The sequence below is a fragment of the Amphibalanus amphitrite genome, unplaced genomic scaffold, assembly GCF_019059575.1.
Source record: "Amphibalanus amphitrite isolate SeventyFive unplaced genomic scaffold, NRLGWU_Aamphi_draft 001353F_arrow, whole genome shotgun sequence".
Taxonomy (NCBI): domain Eukaryota; kingdom Metazoa; phylum Arthropoda; class Thecostraca; order Balanomorpha; family Balanidae; genus Amphibalanus; species Amphibalanus amphitrite.
The window spans coordinates 1-15,522 of record NW_024882846.1 but is presented as its reverse complement, the minus strand read 5'-3'; the positions used below and the strand labels follow the sequence as shown (position 1 = coordinate 15,522).

Below are 15,522 nucleotides of genomic sequence, written 5' to 3'. Positions count from 1 at the left end.
TTCGCTGCATTTGATCGTATGTATTTGTGCACAAAAACAACATGACCAAAAAGCACGAGTATATATGAAATATCCAATTCAGCGTTGACTAAAATGAATCACAAATCTTTGGTCCACAGGTCATGGTATTGGTACACATGTTAACCTTGCGGGTATCGTGGACAAAAACCGGCAACTCACCACGACCACGAGCCTCGGAACCTGTGTTTAGTCTACTCCTACGCAACGCATATATTAATTAACCGAACTAACTAATCCAAACAGACTGCGGGTCTCTAACGCGGCAGCGCCGCCTGGCACTCAGCTACTGAATAGCAAAAACATGACCTTGCATAATACAGATCACGCGCGCCTCGCTACAATTCAAACCCCTCACGGCACACGCCCCCCACCCCCGCGTGCGTAGACAAACACGCACACAAACACGCCAGCATACGCGAGGCTAAACAGAAGGCACAGGCGGCCGGCACGCGCACACACGGAGTCTGACATGCCGGTTACAAGGACAGACCGAGTGGTACACTCGGGGGCAGATTGATGTTCCACCACTCCCTACCCATCGGGCTCCCATGGCTCAGCACTGGCAGCAGCCAGTGTTGCCTGCCCTCAGTACTGCTTAGCACTGCCTGGCAGGGGTGGAGCTTCCTATACAGTTGGTGGGGCAGCTGCCCCACAAACTTGCCATTTTGCCCCACCAATAAGCACTTTGCCCAACCAACTTCAGCCCATTTGTAGGACTTTGTTGCTTTACAAATCAATCATTTTATCGCATTGACGAACTTTTGAATGTCTGTTTAATTCAAAGATTATCTCCGGAATGATAGGAATAGTTTTAGTTAGACATTTTATTCAAGTTGAATCTGACATTGAAAGTTTGACGACTTTTTGCCCCACCAACTTCCTCGGAAAGGCTCCACCCATGCTGCCTGCCAGTGCCAGTGCTGCCAGTGCTGCCACTGGCAGCAGCCAGTGCTGAGCCATGGGAGCCCGATAGGTAGGGAGTGGTGGAACATCAATCTGCCCCCGAATGTACGACCCTCCAGCCCGCCCGGTGAAGCACAGACGCTGGACCTCGGTACAGATAGAGACCGATACAAAGGGTACAGACGGATACGGTGCCACTGCTTAGGTGCATTCGTACCGCGCGAGTAGTAGAGCATTGTGTTTGCGTGCGAAAACCAACGGTGCCGGCAGCGCGTTTGAATCACATGGCATGTTGTATATACTTTTTACTATCAATATTTAAGCAGATGTTAACATTTTGCCCAAGAGTTCATAGAAAAGTCCACAGAATACTCGCGGGGGAGACCTTTTCTGGTGCAATTGCCACCAGAATATACAAAATTTCAACAAATTCAAACCCAATGCGACACAATCATATGCATAGCGATTAAAACATCCGTGTACGACCAAACACCCACGCAGCATTTGTGAAAAAAGCATGACCAAGGCATAAATGATGTTTGTGAGACAAGTACTTTTTTTACATCCTTCAACGTTCCACAACCCACAATTTGTAAGATACATTATTCGATAAATGCACGATGAATGGAAGCTTTCTTGGCACAACGTATATCAAAATAGATCGTGGTGCATTCCTGGCATTACCTGTAGCTAAAATGTGCTTTCGTACGAATCGGGGGACATTGACTTGCCGATTGATAATGGTAACATAGCCACAGTTACCAAGAGTAGAGACATAAGGAAACAATAAGATCCACCCAAAGACATATAAAGAAAAAGCCATTCGCTTACTATTCACAAGATATCAATAGGTTTGGATAAAATTGAGCAACAGTGTGTCTATTAATTGGTTGCAAGATGTTGATAAAAAATCGGAAACGTAAGGCAACAAAGTAAAGCTAATCTATGTATGGCAAGAAGGCTGATGAGGCAGGACCGGTGCGGACACTGCAGCATAAAAAGGAGCCCACGTAATGTAGCTCAACACAATCAAAATCATTTGATCAGTATTTGAACAAAACATAAGATGCAAAGTTGTTAGTCAGAACGATAAAACAAGGAATGTCTAATGTCTTTCCGATTATATGAGTGTCATACGGTCTTATTTGGTTCATATCCAGGAAGGATAGAGCTACGACAAAGCCACAGAGCTCCAACACAGCGCAAACGGAAAGAAAGAACGGACTCACAGTGCAGGAAACATGTGGGAATTTACATACCTACATGCGATCTGACAATGAACATATGATTTAGGTCATAATGCATTAACTCCAGAAAACCACAGACAAACTTGTGTAAAGTGTCGGAAGATATGGTCAAATGGTTGGAAAGTGTCACGCCTGGTCCTCGACGGAGAGTTTGCGAGAAAAATGGTTATCAGTAACGATACGTTAGTATGTAACGCTCCAACTTGTTAGATCAGTCTTTTACAGGTATGTACCGCTATCTTGGATAGCGTCTTACAAGGGATGTCGGGCTAAGTAGACGAGCACAGCTTTGAATAGGGAATAAAATTGGTCATAAAAAGACGTATACTTTTTCCTGCCTAGTCAGATCAGCGTGAATGACATTCGTCCGTGACCCTACCAAATGGAATATGTAAGGCTACTATCGCAAATAATTCAGCGCAATTTGTGAAGGAATTTAAATGTGATTCGTGTTAACTAACTACAATTTTTCTTTAAATGTTACGTAATACGTACCATAAAACAAAACAAAAACCTAGAGCGAATAAAAATTTCCCCATAAACATATGCATTGTGCATTTATAGGGAGAGAGCTTGAAAAGGCACTACATGAATCTATGTCACAAACAAATTGCGACAAAATAAAATATTGTGATCTAATGTGGTAAATGACCCATGAATCGCACAGGACGTTACCAACCAGGGATAGCGTGTTTACATTACATTACGGAAATTCCTGCCCACCAACCCGCACAGGTGATGGCACCGAATTTTCCTGCTTTTGATCTGTTTAATCTCCTTCCGGCCACCCCGGCGCCAGCGACGAATGCCCGCACTCCACCCCGCCCTCAGTTGTCGCCGACCGACCGGTAGGTGGCAGCAGCGGCGGCGGCGGTGACAGCTCATTTTTGGAGCTTCTCCACGATCCAGTCGTCTGTGAGCTCCTCCAGTTCACGAACTTCGTAGACTTTGGTCAGGTCGGCCTCCTTGACCAGCGAGAGCTTACTGCCCGCGTACATCATCTGGAGCTGCGGCTTGGCGTCTGCGAACACACACAGATGTCGTTAAAATGACGTAAAATGACGACGCATGACGAGAAATGCATATTGCGGTTGCGTATTGCGTATGGCAATGAACATTTCTTCATCGATTTACGAAAACATGCATGGTACCTGGGACGTGCTCACGTATAAATGCTTTGAATGAGCAGGCACATTGGTTAGTCATAATGCTCTTTGGTCACACCCAGCTACGAATGTCCGTGACTCAGTTGCTACATGATTCACCGCTGACGCATTCTCCTTACCCATTCGCCTTTCTAATCCACTCATGGCCTGGTAACTGTGGTCGCCAACCTGCCCCGTATTGCATCCCCACAACTGATTTCTCTGGAGCCCCCCCCCCCCCTACCCTACCTTAATCGCGCTCTCCGCCCGCTCACCGCTCACCCCTACACACCTTTTGGCGTTGAGAATATGAAGATCATGGGATAGCTGACTCGTCCGTCCGTATGCTCCAGGCGACACGAGTAGATGACGAAGCGCGGCTGGTGCTCGGGCAGCTCAGCCCGCAGCTCTTCCAGCCCGGCGAGGTCGTCCAGCTCCTCGTCCACAAACACGGTGTGGCTCTCGCTGTCCACCTTCACTGTGAAATGAAGTGGAATGTGGATACAAACACAGTGTGGCTCTCGCTGTCCACCTTCACAGTGTGGAGTGGGGTGGAATGTGGATACAAACACTGTGTGGCTCTTGCTGTCCACCTTCACTGTGGAATGGTACAGAATGAATATGATGTGTGGGTTGCCATGAAGATGTTCACAGTTCACACATACTGTGGTTGCAGTCCACAGTGTTATAACACTTGACCAGTTTGGCTGACAGGATACAGTTATACAGTTGTATCTATAGAACTACCTGGCCGACATTACTGAATGATAAAGATGGCTAGCTGGTGTGAGTAAGGCAGTTTGGTGGCTATAAAAAGCAAGCATGCACAAAAAGATATGAAGTCAGATGTTTTACTTACAAATCAATGCGGCATTGGTGGTTTCCTTTCTAAACCGGAATTTCCTGATGCTCTCTTTGGCTTCATTTGATATTTCACAGATTTGCACATTCTGAGCCTGAAACATTATTTCTCAAGTAAATAAGTGTCATGTGAAAATTGCCTTTTCTGGTCCACCTGAGCCCTAAGGGCTGAGATCTGAGGCCTACATGGTTATGAGATTTAATGTTCTTGGTTATAAATCACAGTCTCAGGATTTGAAAAGCTATGATACTTGCTATGTTGCTAAAAAAAAGTTTGGAACATGAAACAAGCACACAAACACCTGGGAATAGTGAATACACAAGTAACAACTGACAGGTAAACTTCTTCGCTTAAAACAGAAAAGTACCTACTCACCATTTCTTTGAACAATCGTAGTATGAATTGATCAAGATATATGGACTATGAGCATGGACGAGTGCGTGTACTAGCTAGGTACAACAGCAACACTCTTCACTAAGCCTCAGAATCTCAACACTCAATTTTTAATGACCTTTAGCAAGGCCCACAGTTAAATTTGATTCAATAACTTTGACTTTAAGACGTTGACTAAAGTACCATTGAGCTGAGCTGGAAAAGAGAAAAGCACATAAATAAGTAATTCACATTCAATTAGAAAAGTGTAGTTAGTAGTACACATTTTGATGACAATTAGCTGATGTGAGTCAAAGTAGACATTTGCACAGTGTATGTAAATATTTGAGCTTGAATATTTGGATATTTGAGTTAGAAAGGTGTAGGTACCTCAAAACCAAGTAAAAAGCATCTTTAGAAACAAGAAACAGCTTTTTCAGGGTTCAGGGCTCAGGCCAAGGCTATATAAACCGCAACAGCAAAACAGCAGCTGTCCAGGTTCCGGCAGTCAAAACCAATCAATAGAACCGCAATGGCAAAATAAGTAACAAAAACGCAAAAAATAGACAGCATAATATCCCAAAGCCCAACCCAAAACACACAAAGACCCGTGAGCTAAATGTGAGCCAAAGCGATGAGCTAGGTGGTATGCGGGGATCACGCGGGGATCTATTCTAAAAAAGGAAAACGATAATAATATTTAATGAATTGCGTCATATAAAATAAATCTTCATAAAATGTCTAAATTTTGTGATTTACATTAATTATTAGTTACAAAAAACTAATCAATTTATTACGATAATATCACAAAACTGTAAATAATGTAAATTTGTTGCATTTATTTCCTAAAAGTAATATGCTGTGTCATATTTATCCAAAATCCATACTGCTACATTTGTAACAGCTGCGCAGTGTTATGCTACATTTGTTAAATTCCCGCGTTTTGTTTACTTTCATTTCAGATTGTAGTGTGGTGTGTGGGGTGTGTGCTTGGTTGTAATTTTGTTACTTTTGTCTACATCTTGGTCCGCATTTCCGAAGAGGCCTGGCTGAGAGAACATACTATACGAGAAATACTTTTTTCATCTACTTCTATACCTGTTGAAAAATTGGTGAGGGTGATTCCAGGACAAATCTTCGTATGGCATTTCTTCGTCGCGCAATTCTTCGTCCGCATTTCTTCGTCCGCAAATCTTCGTCGGCGCATTTATTCGTGTCGCATAACTTCGTCTCGCATTTCTTCGTAAGCGCAAATATTCGTAGCGCATTTTTTCGTATCCGCATTTCTTCGTACGCGCATTTCTTCGTCAAGCATTTTTTCGTCCACGCATTTCTTCGTCTACGCAAATCTTCGTCCGCATTTCTTCGTCCACGCAAATCTTCGTCTGCGCATATCTTCGTCCGCAAATCTTCGTCCCCGCAAATCTTCGTCCGCAAATCTTCGTCCACATTTTTTCGTCCACGCATTTCTTCGTCTACGCAAATCTTCGTCCGCATTTCTTCGTCCACGCAAATCTTCGTCCCGGCAAATCTTCGTCCGCAAAACTTCGTCCGCAAATCTTCGTCCGCAAATCTTCGTCCGCATTTTTCGTCCACGCATTTCTTCGTCCACGCAAATCTTCGTCCGCAAATCTTTGTCTGCGCATATTTTCGTCCGCAAACCTTTGTCTCCGCTATCTTCGTCTCCGCAAACATTCGTCCACAAATGTGGTTCAATAAAACCATGAAGAAATATCAGACCATCAAGTGATTGACGAATTTAATGCATGGAATGGATGATCGAAACTTTTGAAGTCAGGTAGATGAGGTCTGTCAGGTGAAGCTATTGTATTTGGGAGCCGAGAATTGAAACATTCCATATCATTTGTGTCCAGAGCTCTGTTCGCACCCCGTTTATCTATCAGCCGGCTGCGACCATGCTGCTACTTCTTGGCTCCTCATTGGTCGAATTCAAGTGGTCTATTCGTTAGACCAATGAAAGGCCAAGCCGCGCCAGCAATAACTTCCTTATATGGTGAAAACCGACAGCACGCTGATATAAAAACAGCGAGCGAACAGGGCCCCGGACATTCTTTTTTCGCGGTCGATGAATGACAATACAATCTCTTGTACCCTCGCCGGCATAGGCGGCGGAACGGGGAGGGCACCGGGGCACCGTTCCCCTCTTTAATTTGGCCTTTTAACAGTAGCCCTATGGGCGTTGCATGGAAAGAATGGGACTAAAAGTCGGCAGTGCCAAGCCCCCCCCCCCCTAATTGAATGTGTTCCGCCGCTACTGCTCGCCGGACCTATTTGTTTTCTACATATACGCCGGCCGAGGGGGGGGGCGGGCACGACCCCCCCCCCTTCCCCCCCCATCGCCGTTTCGCCACTGGTGGAGCTAGCGCGTCGCGGAAAAAAACGAGCGTGTGCGCCGTTACGAGACGCAGAGATTAACCCGCGCGGGGCTGGGGGGGGGGGTAAATTTTACCCCCCCTCGCGAATTTTTGCGATATCTCAAAAACGGCGGCTTTCAGTACCTTTTCTTACATCAATTTGACACCTTCCCTGAAAATTTGAGCGAAATCCGTCGGAAAATTTTTGAGAAATTGACGTTTTAGTGACGTCATGTTCGCCATTTTCGCCTCAAAAACGGCAAAAGTTCAAACGCCGCTAACATCTTCATTTTTAAAGGAATCAAGACGTAACAAAAAAGGTTATACGTAATTCTACTTTGTCTATCAAATGGCTATCTCGGTTTTTGAAAATTTTGGATTTTGGCCTAAATTTTTTCAAAAAACTGACCTTTTTGGGAAAATCATTATAAAATCCAAAATTTTGAGTCTAACGAAAAAACCGGAATATATGTCAGAGAAGTGGTCTATGTGCACCTACATACCAAATTTTAGAAGAATCGGTTCAAAAATGTGGGAGTTATTCAAAATTTTATGACGTCACGACACACAATTTTTTTGAAAAATGACTTTTTTGGAAGTTCTAGATCTCGTACGGAAACAAAAATAGCACCATTCGATTCGCCGTGAAAAACTGCATCAGATAGACACCTTTTTAGGCCTTAACAACCAACTTCAAAATTTGACCTCACTTGACCTGACCTTGACCTGACCTCGACCTGAAATTCATCCAGAGGTGGCCCATATCACTTATTGAGTGTGCCTATTGAATTCTATGAGTAAAACGACCCATAAAACAAGTGTCGCACATGCCCTTTTCTATATTTTGTTTTTTGGTGACCTGACCTGACCTGACCTGACCTTGACCTTGACCTCTGAATGATATTGTATGCAACGAATATTGTCTTGGTAGCCTAAGAACACGTTTTGGGTGATCAGTCTCAGTCCATGACTCCATTCTTCGGCAACTACGGTGCAAGGCCGATACTGTAGGAACTTGCAATTTGTACCCTTGACCTGACCTTGACCTTGACCTCAAACTTAAAATTAAGTACATGTTTTTAGTAGTTCGTGATGAGAGCTTTCGATTGGCGTTTGAATTTTCCAAATCGGACCATTAGTTCGGGAGATAACAGGGGGGGTAAAATTTACCCCCCCCCAGCCCACACTGGTCGGAAACGCTCCAGCGAGAGGCCAGCGGCCTTTCCGCAAAAGTTTTTTGCTTGTTATTCCACAACTAGTGAAGCAAACTTCATAAAACTTTGCATACCTTCTCTGTCATATGTAAGCTATCATTTGGATGTCAAGCACTAAATATATGACGTGAATCTGTTAAGTTATGACGTCATAATTGAGTATAATACAGGATTTAGCACCACTTTAAGTGAACAAGGGAAATTGGAAGCTGCTATTCGGGCACCGGGAATGGTTTCATGCACTCCTTGCAAGGTCCGGTGCTTCAATTTAGCATTGTTGACTTTGCGTGACGTCATTTATGACGTCAGTAAGGCCATACAAGTTTTTCGTCAATAACTCCTGATCAGATGGAGCTAGAGAGTCGGGAAAGCCACCATTGGACTCGAGAAGACCTGCCGAATCGAGTGATATGCGATATGTCCTCCTTCAACCATTTTCGTGACCTGAGGGGCTCCGACCTGACCTTGACCCGAGGTTAACGCCTTAAGTTGACTTCACCCGAACACCAAGTATAGCATTCGACGCTCCTGAGCTAGACAAGCACGATGATGCCAAAATCGCGGCAGTGCGACCATTTTTGGCAAAGTAATTAACCAAAAACCGAGCCCGTGCCTTGTGGCACTTACCTGACCTAAGAGGTCACTGGCTGACCTAAGACCTTAAATCGGGTAGTACTTGCTGCGTCTTATAACGGCACACAAGCTCGTTTTTTCCGCGAGGCTCTAGCTCAATTAGAGGCGAAACGGCGAGGGAGTTGTATCAACCCTCCCCGGTCAATAAAGAAAACCAATCGGTCCGGCCAGGGCTAAATACCGGAATTGTGATCTAATGTAAAAAGACGGCCCAAGGTAACCTGACGCCAGTGACAGGTGTCCTATATTCGCAGCGTCTTATATTCACGAAGGTCTCAATTTCCACTTTCTTCAGCCGAGTGATGGTTACTAATAGCAAGGTTCTCTAAATGCAAGCCGTAATCGCCACGCAATACGTAGAAGGCTTTTGATGTCAATACATACATAAATGCAATAATAAAACCATATTGTATGCGCTTTCCACAAAATTCATAAACTCAAGCGCGTCTGTTTTTAATGACCAGTCAACTACGCATGGATGCGTGCAGGGCCGCAGGCCACACAGGTCAGCGTAAGCCGGGCGCGGCGGCCGAGCCGAAACTGGGGCGGGGCGGGCGGTAGTTGGGTAGGAATAGCGGCTCCTGCAAATTTTGCGCAAATATGCGCAGTTAGCTTTTATGTTACCCTGGTGTAAATTTAAATCCTGCTTCATCTCACAAAAAATCAGAGTGGGACTAGATGGGACTACCTGTTGTTTCCTTACCTAAACTTTGCAGTTATATTCCAGAATCACTCTAAGAGAGCCCTCATAAAAAAGCTACAGTAGATCGTAGTTGGGGAAAAAGTATACCAAAAAATTTGCACTGACCAGTCGGAAACTTCATAACAAACATTTTGATGCATAATATGTGGGATTTCAATTTGGTGTCTATCAGCAATAAGACTCTGAATATCCGGCTCAAGAAACCTCTTGCTCCGCGTCAGTTTCCGAGTTCTGGGATACCCCATCTTCGGGGGCTGATTACAGTTATTTTTGGTCACCCGGATTAGTTTTTTTGGCCTAATTATAATAATTTGATCAATTTCAAATCGATCTACATAAAAAAAAATCCGAAACTCCGGAATCGCCCGTGGCCTCTCGTGAGGGCGTTTCCGACCAGTGTGCAGCCCCGCGCGTTCGGCTGGAGACCCCAGCCCCGCGCGGGTTAATACCCGATTTTAAGGCCTTCTAGGTCAGGGGTCGGCTTACGGCCCGCGGGCCGGATCCGGCCAGGAGGGTGACGTGACGGTTGGATCCGGCCCGCGACCATCTGACGTCCGGCCCGCGGCTGGTATCATCAACTTACATCGTGTTCCGGCCCGCGGTTCCTTCAGAAATCGACTCCGATATAAAAGTGACTTAAATGTGCTTTGGCACAATAGTTCTTCCTTCGCACACTTCATGAGTTTATAAACACCATTTGCGGGTGTTTTTGTCTAATTCTACTTCTAGACAAAACTTGCGCGGGCCGGACGTCAGATGGTCGCGGGCCGGATCCAACCGTCACCCTCCTGGCCGGATCCGGCCCGCGGGCTGTAAGCCGACCCCTGACCTAGAAGGCCTTAAAATCGGATATTAACCTCTGCGTCTCGTAACGGCGCACACGCTCGTTTTTTTCCGCGACGCGCTAGCTCCACCAGTGGCGAAACGGCGATGGGGGGGGGTCGTACCCGCCCCCTCGGCCGGCGTATATGTAGAAAACAAATAGGTCCGGCGAGCAGTAGCGGCGGAACACATTCAATTAGGGGGGGGGGCACGGCACTGCCGACTTTTAGTCCCATTCTTTCCATGCAACGCCCATAGGGCTACTGTTAAAAGGCCAAAATTAAAGAGGGGAACGGTGCCCCGGTGCCCTCCCCGTTCCGCCGCCTATGCCGGCGAGGGTACAAGAGATTGTATTGTCATTCATCGACCGCGAAAAAAGAATGTCCGGGACACAAATGATATGGAATGTTTCAATTCTCGGCTCCCAAATACAATAGCTTCACCGGACAGACCTCATCTACCTGACTTCAAAAGTTTCGATCATCCATTCCATGCATTAAATTCGTCAATCACTTGATGGTCTGATATTTCTTCATGGTTTTATTGAACCACATTTGTGGACGAATGTTTGCGGAGACGAAGATAGCGGAGACAAAGGTTTGCGGACGAAAATATGCGCAGACAAAGATTTGCGGACGAAGATTTGCGTGGACGAAGAAATGCATGGACGAAAAATGCGGACGAAGATTTGCGGACGAAGATTTGCGGACGAAGTTTGGCGGACGAAGATTTGCGGACGAAGATTTGCCGGGACGAAGATTTGCTGGACGAAGAAATGCGGACGAAGATTTGCGTAGACGAAGAAATGCGTGGACGAAAAAATGCGGACGAAGATTTGCGGACGAAGATTTGCGGGGACGAAGATTTGCGGACGAAGATATGCGCAGACGAAGATTTGCGTGGACGAAGAAATGCGGACGAAGATTTGCGTAGACGAAGAAATGCGTGGACGAAAAAATGCTTGACGAAGAAATGCGCGTACGAAGAAATGCGGATACGAAAAAATGCGCTACGAATATTTGCGCTTACGAAGAAATGCGAGACGAAGTTATGCGACACGAATAAATGCGCCGACGAAGATTTGCGGACGAAGAAATGCGGACGAGGAATTGCGCGACGAAGAATTTCCATACGAAGATTTGTCCGGTTACGGTGAGGGTCCTTCCATGATCCATCTTTGAATCGGAATTTGTAAAGCAATAGAATGCTCATTTTTGGCATTATTGCTTACTAATGCCTTGTAATGGCTTACTTATGCCAGTTTCATGTCAGTAGTAAGCCAGACTGGGAAACATCCGTACACTACGCCGGACGCCCGTGTGACCCTCTTGCGCCGAAATTCGGCGCAAACGATTTTGCGCTGAAATTTCTGTGTGATTTGCGCCAAAAGTTAGGTGTCCATGTGTGCAAAAATTAAGCACTTTTTATATAAAGCACATCAGTAGGTGGAACTATGGTCATGAGTACCCAAATATAGGAACGTTCCCATTTTTGGGAACGGAGTTCCCAAATATGGGAACGGGCGTTCCCATTTATGGGAACGGAAGGTAATTTTTCGGCCGTTCGCCCACTAAAACTCATTAGTGCATCACGTCTCAAAAAAGTGCACGCTAATTTAAGTATCTACTAAGTCTCTATAAAATTATCTTTAATCTGACCGTTGCACAAGGAAATTGACCGTCGAATGATATTTTTAATGATTTTTTGAAATGACGGAATGGTGAAAACATGGGTTATACTACATTTAACTTGCAATTTTAAGGAAAATGAAGCGTTTTTTACATTTTGAGGTCAAGTATAATAATTTTCGCCTGGTTATGAAGTTTCATACTAGCGACACCAGATGCTGACATATGCAAGCGAACACGCGGACAGTCCGGGGGTAATATTGGTGACATTTGGTGTCGGGGCGCACGACCGCATGGAACGTCAGTGATTTTACCGAACTACTGTTGTAAACTCAGTTTCAGTGGTTTAAAATTATTCAGCTGTATTTTATCATCCCAGAAAGATATATTTTTTTTGGATGCTAGCTGTTTAGAGTTGTTTTATAAGGAGCGTCATGAGCGTGGTTTTTGTCTTCCGTGTTTCTAAGCGTGATCGTTTTGGGGGAATTTCTCTTATATAGGTCGCTCTGTGTGGCTTATTTATAGTTTTTATGCTGATTTCGATCATTCCTCGTGCCCATCCTACCAGGCCTTTTGCCACTTACACTCATCAAGAAAGGAAAAAACTAGATTTTCATTGGGACTAGGTGTTTTGAGGGTGTAACATATTCAGCGTTCCCATTTTTGGATACTTCCTTGTGCTCGTCAACTATCGGTGATAAACAGACAGATGCTTGACATGTCTCCACCCTCGGCGCGGACGGTGGATATAGGTATGGAAGACCTTGTTGAACATCGCTGAGCGTTGTGAATTACGTATCCTGCAGAGGGGGGCGTGCCCGCTGCGAGATCGACGGGAATAAAAGCGCAGAAGACCGGGCGAAACATGCGACGGTCTTGCCGGAAAGGTCATCTGATGATTGTTGCGTTAACAATAATTTGCGGCGTTGGACGTGATGCTTGTTAATGAAAAGAGCCCCTGAAAGGCGTCGGTGAAATCGTTCCCAATTTTGGGTACGCCGTTCCCATAATAAGGAACGCTTGCAGCGCCAGTGTACGAGAGCGTTCCCAAATTTGGGCTCGCGGCCCGGATGATGGACTGCTTTAGAAATAGGGGAACGATTTGAAACTACGATGGGCCTTACAATATCAAACTCTTTCCCAACAATATTGAGACAAATATCAGGCGGTTCACGATCGTTTTATATTTTTTGGACGTCATTTAACGGTTCTTTTTCTTGTTTTAAATAATGCCTACATGGCGTTCCCATATTTGGGTTTATCGTTCCCAAACATGGGAACGAAAATGCGTTCCCGAAAATGGGTACGCTTGACCATAGTTCCGCCTACTGACATGTGAAAATCTACCGATCAAGGCTATATGAGCCCAACGGCCAACAGTGTTCCGGGGCCTTGTACGCTCTCCCATGTTTGAGCGTCCGAATGAGTTTTTTGTTTCCACGGAAACCCAATACCTCAATAGTCTTAGCACACTCTAGCTTTATGCGGTGAAACAAAGCTGGAATCCGTGAGTTCCGGGGCCACAAATTTGTGCCGATGTTAATATCGGCGGAGCAGTGTGCTCGAGGCCGGCGGGAGTCAGCGAGGGCCGGGCAGCGGAACAGCATGTGCTCCGGCACATCACCCTCTTCTCGGCACACGGCGCAGAGCGCCGCGGGGCACCGCTTGTCTGGGCACTGCTGGCACGCCGCGGAGTGGATACAGCCGATTCGATGCCGTATTGGAGCGAGCGGCCCTAGTGGCCCGCCCTCATCTGGTGCACCGAAACGGCATCCTCTCGGTCCTCTCCGGGGATAGGGAGCGGCGGCGTGCTCCCGAGGAGTGGCTTGAATAGTGATTCTGATCAGTTGTCGCGCTCTGCGCCGCACAGTGCGATGCGAGGCCGCACAGCGAACCGCCCTGGTCAGCGAGTGGGCGTTTGAGGGCAGGGCGGCCGCCTGTTTTGCCAGGTCGTCCGCGCTCTCATTCCCCTCGATACCGCAGCGGGCAGGAACCCACTGCGGTATTGCTTAACGATGCTTGGCGATGTTCAACAAAGTCTTCTTTACCTATCTCCACGCCGAGGGTTGAGGTCTCACCTGGGCGGCTGCTGGGCGGCCCTCCTGAATATGATGTGATGGCCAGCCAGCGAGCTGCCAGTTTAGCGGTATCTAGTTGTAAAGCCGGTGTCACTATTGATTTTTTCGGCTAAGTCCCACTTTGTCTCGCTGGGACCGGCTGAGTTCTACTTTGTCCCACCGGTTGAGTGACTTTGTCCCGCCGGAGCCGGCTGAGACCCACTGTGTCCTGCTGGGACCGGCCGAACCCCATTGTATACCTCTGGGACCGGCCGAGTCCCACTATGTCCAGCAGTAGTGGGCTGAGTCCCACTATGCCCCGCTGAAGCCGGCTGAGTCCCAATTTGTCCCGCTGTAGTCGGCTGAGTCCCACTACGTCCCACAGTAGTCGGCTGAGTCCCACTTTGTCCTGCTGGGACTGGCCGAGTCCCATTGTGTCCCGCTGGGACTGGCTGAGTCCGACATTGTCCCGCTGGAGCCGGCCGAGTTCCATTGTGTGCTGCTGGGACCGGCCGAATCCCAATGTGTACCGCTGGGGCCGGCCGAGTCCCACTATGTCCTGCTGTAGTCGGCTGAGTCCCAGTTCCCACTATGTCTCGCTGAAGTCGGCTGAGTCCCAATTTCTCCCGCTGTAGTCGGCTGAGTCCCACTTTGTCCCGCTGGGACCGGCCAAGTCCCATTGTGTCCTGCTGGGACCGGCTGAGCTCGCAGGCTGAGCCCGACTTTGTCCCGCTGGAGCCGGCTGAGTCCCACTATGTTCCGCTGTAGTCGGCTGAGTCCCACTATGTCTCTGCGCTACCGTTACCCATTTGTCATTCTGCACAGTGCACGGTGATCTCGCTGCTCTACTCAAATCCTCTCATCAATAGCAAACACGGCATCGAATTCTGTTCCACTGTTGGGATTTGAACCCGCGACCCCCGTCGTCATGCCCGGTAATCTCTTCCTCATCGTCCGTGACGTCCGTGACGTAATATACTGCGACGACACTAGCGCCAGTCTCAAAGCCACAGCCCGTCACACTACCTCCAGCCATATACACGGAAGTGTGACGCCTGCTTTACGACTACCGAGATGCTTTCTAAACGAACTAAAAACCTACAACCTAACAACCTATCTACAGCATCTTTCCTTGGTTGCAAAAATTAGTGTGACGCCTGCTTTACTGCTTCCTGATTAGCTTGGGAGTTGTAGCTGGGCCTACTTGATGCAATTACCTATGATTTGCAGGGGGGCACGATTTGGGCACGATGGCTAAAACTTTTGGTTTCTATTAGCTTAACCCTATTAGTGGCAGGCCTGGCTACCCCATATTAGTGGCAGGGGGGGGGGGGCTGTTTACGACCCCCCTTGATATCTCGAGATCTAACTGGCCGATTTTCAAAATTCAAACGGCATCGATTTGGCTCAACGAGATCTACATTTCTAAAAAAAAAAAAAAAATGTCAATAGGGGGTAGAGGGGGGGTAAAAACGGCAAATTGCAGATACATTTTAGACTGTTTATCACGGCCAGGTTTCTGAACCAATCTTAACGCAAC

The 15,522-nt window shown here is 46.8% G+C and overlaps 1 protein-coding gene across 2 annotated transcripts; it reads right to left on the bottom strand.

Moving 5' to 3' along the window:
* LOC122372376 (glia maturation factor beta-like) lies at positions 1-5,202 on the bottom strand. Of its 2 annotated transcripts, none has more exons than XM_043349499.1 (5): positions 5,153-5,202; positions 4,554-4,766; positions 4,176-4,272; positions 3,609-3,794; positions 1-3,192 (listed from the first exon to the last, which is right to left on the bottom strand). In XM_043349499.1, the coding sequence occupies exons 2-5, from the start codon at positions 4,554-4,556 to the stop codon at positions 3,053-3,055; spliced, it is 426 nt and encodes a 141-aa protein (XP_043205434.1). In that variant the 5' UTR covers positions 4,557-4,766; positions 5,153-5,202; the 3' UTR covers positions 1-3,052. The 2 variants fall into 2 exon arrangements, with proteins under 2 accessions (XP_043205434.1, XP_043205432.1); XM_043349497.1 differs by lacking the exon at positions 5,153-5,202 and adding an exon at positions 5,119-5,139.
* Between the last annotated feature and the right edge of the window lie 10,320 nt (positions 5,203-15,522).

Excerpts from the sequence above, each read along its gene's own strand:
- LOC122372376 (XM_043349499.1), bottom strand. Across the intron at positions 3,795-4,175 it reads CACCAATGCCGCATTGATTT|TGAAGGTGGACAGCGAGAGC; the intron begins GTAAGTAAAACA and ends TTCATTTCACAG. Across the intron at positions 3,193-3,608 it reads CATATTCTCAACGCCAAAAG|ACGCCAAGCCGCAGCTCCAG; the intron begins GTGTGTAGGGGT and ends GTGTGTTCGCAG.